The 10,895-nt window shown below is 40.9% G+C and overlaps 1 protein-coding gene across 1 annotated transcript in view; it reads left to right on the forward strand.

The window, feature by feature from the left end:
- Positions 1 to 10,347, forward strand: part of MOB1B (MOB kinase activator 1B) — a 31,764-nt gene extending 21,417 nt beyond the window's left edge. The window contains exons 6-9 of the mRNA XM_009886497.1: positions 218 to 311; positions 6,579 to 6,712; positions 9,015 to 9,178; positions 9,760 to 10,347. Of these exons, the coding sequence (XP_009884799.1) occupies positions 218 to 311; positions 6,579 to 6,712; positions 9,015 to 9,178; positions 9,760 to 9,837 (470 nt within the window). The 3' untranslated portion in view covers positions 9,838 to 10,347. The remainder of the gene's footprint in view (positions 1 to 217; positions 312 to 6,578; positions 6,713 to 9,014; positions 9,179 to 9,759) is intronic.
- Positions 10,348 to 10,895: the final 548 nt, after the last annotated feature.

Consider the following 10,895-nt stretch of genomic DNA (forward strand, 5'->3'; position numbering starts at 1 on the left):
CAATGAAATAGTTCTTGCCAGAGGTGGTTCCAGACAGTTGCATCTCCTTTGTAATACATCTTAAAAAGCAATAACCATGAGATTTTTTTTTTTTTTTCTCTCACAAAAAATACTCCAGGACCCTCTTCAGCATTGTGTGTTTTTCAGTTAAGGCTGTAGGAAGCTTGTGTTGCCGTTACCCTGCAGTGTGTTAATTGATGGTTTAAATGCTTTACAGCTGTTGACTTCTTCAACCAGATCAATATGCTTTACGGAACCATTACGGACTTCTGCACAGAGGAGAGCTGCCCCGTGATGTCTGCTGGCCCAAAGTAAGGTTATTTTTCACACATTCTTGAGAGTGTGCATTTTTTGAGATTATTTTCAATTTGAGAGCTTGAGACTAGCGCATTTGAGTGCCAAAGATAAGGGAGATTCTGTGGGTGGGAAGGATGTCTTCTAGTGTTACCTGGTGGGGAAAAAAAAATTGAAAGTTTGTTAAGGGAGTGGGGAAGTGAAAGGTGGTTTTTTTTTGGGGGGGTTGTTTTTATGTATTATTGTTTTATTTAACCTGGGAAGTAAATTGACTATCAAAACTTTTTTTCCTTTTTTTTTTTTAATGTTAATGGGGGCTTCTTCAATTAAGATTTTAAGTATTTATATGCAAATGTTCAATTAGGGCTTACCAAAATATTTCTTTTAGGCATTTGTGTAGGTATTACAGAAACAAACTTGGCTACGGTTTTGAGTAGTCTGTATAAGAATCCCCTACCCTGTCCCTCAGTTGAGTTTCACTTCTTTCATTCTTGGTCATGCTTTTGCACAGACATCTCCCGTTTGTGTTTTTGCTTGCTCTCCAGCTCATTAGTGTGTTCTGAAGAGGAAAATACCTGCATTTCTAAGCCAGTGGCGAGGGAGGGCACTGCTTCCTTTTAAATTACTGAAAACTCTTAAGTAAACAATAAAGAAAACCAGTCGTCTCTTCCAGTTCCTCCTCTTTTATCGTGACATTTGTTGGTGGTGTGTGAAGCCGGTCATTGCCAGCTGGTGTGGTGGAGAGCTGAGGACGTGCAAAAGGGTGCAGCTGGGCGGGCAAGGCGAGAGCAGCCAGGCGGACCAAGAAAAGCTTTGGCGCTACGTTCTTCAACTAAAAATGGACACTGCTGAATGCCAAAACCAGTGTGGGCAGGCAGACCTGCTGCTGCAAAGCGGGGAGGGGTGAAAATACAAAAGGAATAGAAGTTGACCATTATGCAAAAGAACTTTGGGATCATCTTGTGCAATAACATGGCCCATTGTCTGCTTTGTGCTTCGGCATGCAGAACAGACTCTTACTTACTTAATAAGAGCATGAAAATATTTCTTTGCTGTATTGTTTGTCTGCTGAGTAGCAGTTATTTGGGGGTGGAGGTTAATTATTAAAGGCTTATCTGTCTGGTTGCCAGAGTAAACAGTTTATTTATCTCCGAAGAGACCAATAACCATTGACAGAAATATATGTTGTGCTCAAATAGTTATGAGGTGGGGTAGAAAAGAAATGCTAGAGTCTAGAAGATGCATTCTGCCAAGGTCTAAATTAGGTGGGCTTGTCCGTAGGGTCGGTAGGGTGTTCCCCAAACTGCAGCCCCCACGTGTGCTCAAGGATGGGTTTTGTGGAAGGAGCAGAAGCATGTGTGCATGTCCGGGCAGGGACGGGTGATTTGTCAGGCTGGCAGTGCCTGGCAGCAGAGCATATACAGTGGGTTTAGTTTCAGCGAGCGTGGCTTGCTTTCTCTTAAAAGGTGGTCTGCAAAATCAGGGAGGTACTGCTGGAAGACCTGTCAGCATCAAAGCACTGATACTTTCAGATTTTTTTTTTTTCTTTTTTTCTCAGTTTCCTGTTCTCTTCTGGCTCCAGCTATATTAATTGAAGAAGCATTGAGTCTTAGGTGCTCATTAGTGCTTCTGGGCTGAAGGTTGCTGTCTGATGACGTCCGTGGCTGAGCTGCCACCGGTATTGCATCCTCACCCGTTTCAGACAAAAGAGTGCGAGTTAGCTGAAAGAACTGGCATAAGGTCGTTTGAAACAGTTTAGGCAGCCCTGACATGAGGAGCTGGAGAGAACCAGAAAGCAGCAAGCGCTCTATGGCTATCAAGTCTGATTTTTGCGTTCCCGCTGGAAAAATGTTTATGGTCCGTACGTTAAAAAGGGGTTGTAAGGTGCTGGTGCACACATAAGTAGCTGTTTGGAACTTGTTGTGGCTCAGTCACAATTTTCTTAGCACAACTGTTAAACTTGTAGCTATCTATGGAAGAATTCAACCAGACATCTGAGGTGAGAGGCTAACTAGAGCAGAAGTGTGATCTTTTCTGTATCCACTGTCTGGTACTGGTGTTTTGTCTTGAAACCCCTTTACAGAAGAAAAGAAAAAAAAAAAACCAAAAAAAAAGAAAAGAAAAGACCAGACCCTTGGCAACCGACAGGTCACCTAGGTTCACCGCTGGGGGTTTTGTGTTTTATTTTTTATGAGAGGGAAGGTTATTTTCTCTAAAGGGCTACATTCAGACAAATGCTTGGGGCTGTGTGGCTATTTCTACAGCCCACTGGTTCTTTTGGTAGCCATCTTAAAAGGGTTTAGCTGAGGCAGGTATATTTTGGTGTGCTGTGGGATTGCTTTCATTTGTTTTGGACTTGTCTTTGTTGGAAGGATGTCTGACTTTGCTTGTATCTGGGTGTTAGTACACTGAGTTAGTTAAGGATTGACGTAAAGCTGTAGAAGAGATGTCTCTCTCCTGCTCACAGCTCACTGTTTAACAATGTGAAAAAAGTATCGGTTTAACTTGTTCCAAAACATATGATTACTCACGGTAACGTTCCGTTCTTTTCACTTCAGCAATGACCAACAAACAAACTCTAGTTGGTGATCGCTTGCTATTCTTGTATCAGTTGCAGCATCACCATCAGTGCAACAGGTACAATTACAAGTTAAGAACCTGCATGGAAGTAATATGTTTATTAACCATCGTTGGGTGAGGGAGATTTTTCTTTATTTTCCTTCCTGGTTGTAAGTCTTTAAGAAGAACACAAAGGAGGGACGCGGCTGCTGTGTTTTTCAAAGCTGGATGTCTGAACTGGAGCTCTAAAAATCCATATTTAGGCTTTTGTGTGAATACACTACGCTCGCTCTTGATGGCGGTGAGATCCTTCTGATTTTCCTGAGGTTTGTTGGTCTGCGGTGCCAACACGCGTTCAAATTGGAATAGCTGGGCGCTCCGAAGTGGACGCCTCCCATAAATCCCACATGGGCGTAATACTGTGTAGCTGAATATTCGCATGCTGCCTTCTGCAGAAAATGAAATGATAAAAAAAATCATGTAATCAGGACCTTGAAATACCCTGTGTTTCTTAGCAATATTGATCCTTTTGCCTTTTTGTTATGCTCCGCTCTGTGCCTCTGTCACTTGATTACAAAACAGAGTATGTATTTTTTGGCAGTCTTGATGGAATATAGTTTTGCTGAGATTTTGAGATGATAGGTCCAAATAAATGTCCGAGAATCTTCCAAAAGGTGTTACTGAGCCACTGCCTTTTATTGCTGTTGGAGAGGGTAACAGCTTAATTTTGGTCAACCTGGTGGTTTGTTATGTTGTGATGTTTTGTTTTGTTTTGTTTTTCTTGTAGGCCATGTGCATGTAATTGCACTGTAGAGGAGCTTGTGCTATGATAGTTCTTACTTGGGATATTTTATCGTGTGAGAAGCATAGTTGGATTTAGAAACCTCTACTAAACTGTAGAGATTTCTAAAAATGGATTTTCTGTAGAGGAACTACCTATCATGATAAGGTTAATTTCTTTCTGTCACCAGAGCTGTAGGTGTTTGCTCGCCAGCTTGAGCTAGAAATGTGATTTTTACCCTTCATTTCCTGTAGCTGTTCAAATGATTCTGATATGTGGGAAGTTTTTGTGTGTGTGTTTTGTTTTATTTTTGTTTTTCCCCTCCCTTGTGACCCCAAGCCTTCTGACAGCTTAGGAATGACCGTGAACGTTAGGCCAACTGCGTGGAGCATGGGGTATTTGCTGGAATACTTTCAGATTCTCTATATGACTGTTTTTGTCAGGACATATCTGGTGTTTCTTAAGAGCTGTGTTACTTAAAGCGTCATTCTGTGGCATTCCTTTAAAAAATGTAGAATTAACCCATAGGACTGGCAGGAGGGGAGGGAGGCAGGGAGGCATCTCACGGATATTTGTTTTTTGGATGAGATTTTAACATATGATTTAGTTTGTTGTTTTACTTTGTCTCCATACCGAAACTGGCACATCAGTGTTGATATTTGTCCTAAGTTAATAGCACTTATTCTCAGTATTAAGGTAATACTGGGTGGTGAGGAGTACTAATTTTTCTGAAATCCAGACATGTTTTGGCCCGTTCAGCATGTATGGGATTTTTGCATGGGTTTTGCGATACAATTTTAAAATGCTTTCAGACTCTCCGATTTGTTGCCGTTATAAAAATTGCATCTTTTTATCCCATTGTGAGCAGCATGCTCACAGTCCCTTGTAAAATTTGTTTATTGTGAAAATGTTAACTGTTCTGACAAAACTGAATTTGTTAAACAAAATCAGAAGTCAGATTTATCAGATACAGTTAAGCTTTGCATAAAACGGTGTTTGTGATTTTTTAAAATAGAAGCCTTTCTCCAGTGTCCGCACAATTGGACATAGCAAGGGAAGGTTTAAACAGTGGTGGTTGCAGCCCAGATGTGGTACGCTGCTGCGGTACGAAGAAATAACAATCAAATTGCGCACTCCATCCTCCATGAAAAGAAGAAATACTAACCATTAATAACAGCTCTTGTAATTCTTTTAAAAAGAACTGAGATAAAACTTGTAGATGAAGTGGGTGTGTTTCCTGTAAAAGCATGACTGAGCTGACATCACTATCCTTGTATATTTTCTTTGTTTATTTTTCAATTTCTGTGTTTTTAAAAGAGGAGTGTTGCAGCTAGTGTCAATCATTATCCATTTGTTTCTCGGGGAAGATTTCGGAGCCGCAGAGCTCAGCAGTCCGTTTCGCTTCTGGCTGGGCAGCAGGCTCGCCCCACGGGCAGCGGTTGGGGGGCTGAGCAAGGCTGCCCCATTTAAAACCGAGGTGGGAGACGATGCTCTGCTCCCATCTAAAAGAGAGGGCTCTGCGCTGGTGAGCAGAAACTGCTCAGATGTTATGGATTGGCGAAGAATATTAAGATAGATGCGTTTGTACTCAGCAAGGCATAGAAGGAAACACTGTGGTTCACCTGAAAGCTGGTGTTGTCAGACTCCCAATGTTAAATGTGTTTGATTTTTTTTTTTTTTTTTTGTTTTTTAGTCTTTATTTTCTCCAGATGAGCTGTCTTCTCCTGGGTCTGGACTTGCCAGTTGTGTTCCCCAATCCAGTCAGAGTACTTATTCCATTCTATCTCATGAGGACTTGTTTCTGTCTGGTTGCGCATATAAACGGATGCTGTTTAATACATTTTTCCATGTGTTCTTAAATTCCTGAAGTTAAAACGATAGCTGTAAAATGAATGACGCTGGAATCTACTCATTAAATATACTACATAAAAGATGTCACCGTTACTAGCTCTTTGTACGGGAAAGGATGAAACGAGCACACGTTTTACTGTTCCATAGTCATGTCAGTGGTTTGGAAAGGTGTGATACTCTCTTATCTACAGACGGAAGAATTAAGCAGTTGCTGGCCTGCAGCTGTCACGTGGGTCGGTGGTATTACTGGAAACTGAGATTTTTTTGGATCTTGGTGGACTACATGGTAGCACTAGACCTTCAGATATGAACCTTTTCTAAGGAGGGCTGCTTAGTCTAGAAGCTTTTTTTCTGTTAGCTGAAAAGCACTTTATACCAGCTTCCAGTTCTGTAATGGTACTCCTTGGCGTTTGCCTGCCTCTGAGTCTATTCTGTGTCTCTAATACGATCATAATTTGTGATCTCTGGCAAGAGCGTTTGGTATTCAGTTATGCAAAATCTATAAGAATATTTTCAAATGTAAAGAAATTCGATAAATGTCAGGGGTCTATGTATCTGGCTGGCAGCTGCTACAGATGTTGAGCATTGCCATTTGCTTTGAAGTTCTTCAGTTAGTCAGGTGCCTTCACCAATTTGAGCCCTGGAGCTAAGCTTCTATTTGTGTGAGAATCTTTTTGATGTTTCATTTCAACTGTCTGTAATGTTGTTCTTTTGGAGGGGGGGGCAAAAAAAGCTTTAAAAAAGAACAAGTAGCTATTGGACTTTGAAGGTTTGGAAACGTACTCGTGCAGCACAGGTACAGGGATGGAGGTTTGACCACAGGCTGCCGCGTACGTTTTGGCAACTGAGGGTGAATGAGCTGTGCTATAATGGACGAAGTTTTTGAACTGCTAAAGCAGGATGGCGGTGGGGAGCCGGGGTACAGAGCAGCTGCAGATGACCTGGGAGCGTTTGGACCTCGGTCTTGAGGAAGGGATGTGGGAGGGTGTGGGAGTACTGCGAGCAGAGCAGGAAGAGCAGCTGCCAGACCTTGATATTATTGAATGATTCATTTTGTGTTAAGAAATGTCTTCTTGTTGTCGTCCCAACCCAGATATGAGTACCACTGGGCAGATGGCACAAACATAAAGAAACCAATTAAGTGCTCTGCACCAAAGTACATTGATTACCTGATGACTTGGGTCCAGGATCAGCTGGATGATGAAACGCTATTTCCTTCTAAAATAGGTAAAGTAAATAAGTAAAATTGAACAATGTGTTTGGATTACAGTTGTACAGGAATATTCAAGTCTTACAGCATCAAAAGGTCTTCTACGTGACTGATTGGAGTAGGGCGAATTTAGAGGGTTACATTATATGTATAAAGGCATTTTTATCTCTTAAGATAAAATGTATGTGTTAGTACATGAACTCTGAGCCATGCCTTAATACTCTTAATAAATGTCTCTCACAATTTTGAATGTAGGAAGTACTCTTTCTATTTAATAACTGACTGTTGATCAAATCTGATGGTTTTTTCATTTTGAACAGTGGGTTGTTTCCTTAGAAATAAGGGTCTCGGAACCTGATGACCAGTAAGTGGTACAAACTGGCAGCTTTTTGATGCAGGAAAGATGCTTTATCCTCTTGAGGAACTTATAGGCCTTACCTCCAAAGAGCTGACTTGCATCTTTGATCTTAAGTTAATGATATTTTTTCTTTTCAAGTGAAGATCAAAGATTTACGTTTTTAAGAGGTTTCTGTCAGAGGCGGAAAATAACAACCACTAGTTTGGAAACGATAGCAAGAAGAAAACCCCGCTTCTAGAGGCATGAAGGACTATTTGTTCTAAAGGTCCTAATTGGCAGTTTTCCAGTACACTGCTACTTAGAGGCTTATGATCCATTGTGAAAAAAGGAAGGGAGATCTCTTAATTGCTTTTATTTTGTGAACAGTTTCTGAAGCATTTGATACGTTTTCAATAAGCCTTTTCGGAGAAACAGGGCCACCTGTCAGAATCAAGTGGCATTTGTTTTTACTTACTGAAGCGGATATGCAGAGAAGGCTGCTTAATTTGGGAAGAAGTGACAAAAAGCTTAGTAGGTGTGAGCATAATATCTTCACATACTACAGCATTTGTTTTAGGGTAGAGTTCAGGTCTGGCGTAGAAGTCCACTACTAATAGGAATGGTGTTAAATAGTTACAGTTAATATTAAAGTTGTGTTCAAAAGACGACATCAGGATTGGATCTTTCTTGAACTGCAGCATATACTTTGCTGAAGAGGTTTGTTTTTTTTCTTTTAATACAATGTAATTTTAAAAAGTAGCGATTCAGAAAGAGACTTAAAGGCCAAAGTGGATAACCAACTAATTATGAACTTCCCACGTGATGCAGCAGCCAAGGAATGAAATGTGATGTACATATGAGCAGGGCAAGCTTAAGTAGGAGTATGAAAATTTTATTGCTAGGGTTTTAAAGCCTTGCTGAGATCATGAGTGGGCTGCAGCATCCAGCTTGGGCCTGTGGCCTTCAAACAGGACTTCAGCTGTTGGGAAGACTGCAGAAGAACTAAGCTGACTGGGAAGACTGCTATGTGATGAGAATCTAGACAGGTTTAATCTCTTTAGATGGTTGATACATATCGTTTTTTTAGCCTGCGGATGTGCCGACTAAAGAGATTATTGCTCCCAGTAGCCGGTTACTGTTCCCTAACCAATGTTAATAAACTTGTGCACTGACAAAGATCTGCTGTTGAAACTGATTTTACTTGTCCTGGGTCATTTTCACTGAAATGACCGAAAGGAGTGTGTTTGACAGCACTTCAGCAGGCAGTTAAAAAAGCAGTGGCCTCTGGCTAAGGGATGGTGATGAGCAGGATGGAAACTGGAGTCTTTTTGCTGAGCACGAGACAGGTGGAAGAGAGCCTATTTCTGGTTTCACTTTACCTGAGAGAAGAGTAAAACGCGATGGCTGACACCAAAGGTGGTTTCAGTTACCTACGCAAAGGTAACTGGTGTCCCTTGGAGTACCCTGTGGGATCTTGGACACGTGCACAGAGCTACTGGTGAGACTTGAAGCCTGCAGAAGACTTGCCCGTTTCTGCATCGGCAATTAGAGGCCAGGCAGGTACCCAGAGGACATCTATAAGTGGATTAGATCCCTGTGTTGGGGTATCTGAATCCTACCAGAAGGGAAGAAGGTTCTCAGTCAGAGAAGGCTATTCAGAGAACTGTACTGAGACATAACAAGACTTAGTAGCTGGAAACTGAAGCTGGGAGAGTCCAGCATGGAAACGTAGTCAGATTTGTCGTGGGAAAAGTTCATGGGCCACCGGTCTACTGAAGGAAGGGAAATCTCCCTTCCAACCTTTTAATGAGCTTGTCGTTGTGCTTCAGCCTAGGTACGCTGCGTGATTTATAGACGGAATTGCTGAGTGAAACAAAACAGCCCTTCTTGTGCAAGAGAGAGGGTTGGGTTATAATGGCTTTCAAAATACACGAACGTGGCGTGGGCATTTAAAAACAAGCCCTCTGTTTTCTTATTTCTAGGTGTACCGTTCCCAAAGAATTTCATGTCAGTGGCAAAGACAATTTTAAAGCGTCTCTTCAGAGTTTATGCTCACATTTATCACCAGCACTTTGATCCAGTGATCCAGCTACAGGAAGAGGCACACCTTAACACTTCTTTCAAGCACTTTATATTTTTTGTTCAGGTAAGTGGCGGGAGCATGGTGGTTACAATTACAAACTGGAAAAAGTAATGCATTAGAGTAATGGACATTCAGTTTCTTAACAGCTGGTTTGTTTGTAAGCGAGTCAACACCTCCAGCACCCTAAGATAGTGTCTGACTCCATTTGTATGTGTGTTTACTGCTAGAAGCATTCAAGGAATGGAAAAGTTTTCAACAAATATTTGCTTGCTACAAAATTGAATACCGAAAAGTGTTCCCTACAAAAGAATTGAACACAACACTAATTCCTAACAAAAGAAAGAGGAAGGACAGCATCTGAAACTAGATTAAAAAGAGCGTGCTTGCTTCAAAGCTGCATTCCCCCCTCCCCTTATAAAAAAAGAGCATCTTTGTGTGTTTTTTTCCTTTAAGTAGGGGGGGAAAAGCTTTAGGCAGTTGAATGCTGCTATACAGCTAACGGCAGACAGACAGAAAATGCTGTAGGCGCTAAGCCTGGACTGGCAGAGCCTACTGCTAAATAAGTTCTCTCTGAATAAGATTTTTCACCTGAGCTGCATATATTAAACTCTGTATGTGTGTTTTTCTCCTCATCCTTGTTACAGGAATTCAACCTTATTGATAGAAGAGAACTTGCACCACTTCAAGAACTGATTGAAAAACTCACCTCTAAGGACAGATAAAAGGAAGAGGCTTTCTTGAAGTCACTTGTTTCTTTAAGCGAGCGTGTGGTATTTGTTTTTTGTTCATTTGTTTTTTTAAAAAAACAAAACAAAACCCCTGTGCTGTTACTAATGACAGCCAAGATCTACTATCTGTGCTTTTATTAGGGGAAATCTTTTATCTGTTAGTGACACGTGGTAAATAGCTTTTTTTTTTTTTTTTTTTTTTTTGGGTTGTCGTTACCCATTGTGGAATTTTAGCAGGTGCTGAGTGTTTGTAAAGGAAACATGCTTGGTTGGGGGATTGACTCTGCCGGTGGATGGGTTCTTGTGTTGTGTCAGTGGTTGCCCATTCTCATGAAGTCCCTAAAAGACTTGCTTACATTCTCTAAGTGCCTTGGCAGACTCACTTCTGAGGTGCAAAGCACATACAATACTGAACATTGCTGGAAACAGAAAATATGAACTAACACCCAGGACACTTACTGATACTTCTTTTAGAAAAATATATGTATGCTTACACTAAAAAAAGCCATAACCTACTGAAATCAATGATCTCCAGCTTTTAATACAAATATTTGTCTTATTTTTTTAGAGATTAATATAGATTTTTTTTTTCAAAACTAGATCTTTCTTATAAAGAAAAGCGATGGTAAAGTTCTAGTCGCTAAACTGAAACGATGAAGGTGGTGTCAAAATTGCAAAGAACCTGTGCTTCGCAAGTAATAACATGTTTCTTGCATTGTTTTTGGCTTTTCATAGTTGCTTTTATATTTTTAAAAAGGGAAGCATCGACCTGGGTCAGTCACGTTGCTTAAGTTTACTAGTATTTGCCAAATGAATGGTTAGTTTGCACAAATATAGTTAGGGGAAATATTCGATCGAAAAAACACACTGGGGTAATACGAAGAAAAATCTGGCTTGAAAAATAAGTGGTGAAATGATGTTTGTAAGTTATGACTAAAAAGCCTAGCTCCGTGGAGGAGCTCTGGTGGCCAGCGTTTTCTGTGGTAGCAAATGTTTCTTGGAGGGAATATCATTTCATGGACCACTTTGGATCTACGTTAGTGTGATGGGGT

This window comes from Charadrius vociferus, unplaced genomic scaffold, assembly GCF_000708025.1.
Source record: "Charadrius vociferus isolate BGI_N301 unplaced genomic scaffold, ASM70802v2 scaffold676, whole genome shotgun sequence".
Classification (NCBI taxonomy): Eukaryota; Metazoa; Chordata; class Aves; order Charadriiformes; family Charadriidae; genus Charadrius; species Charadrius vociferus.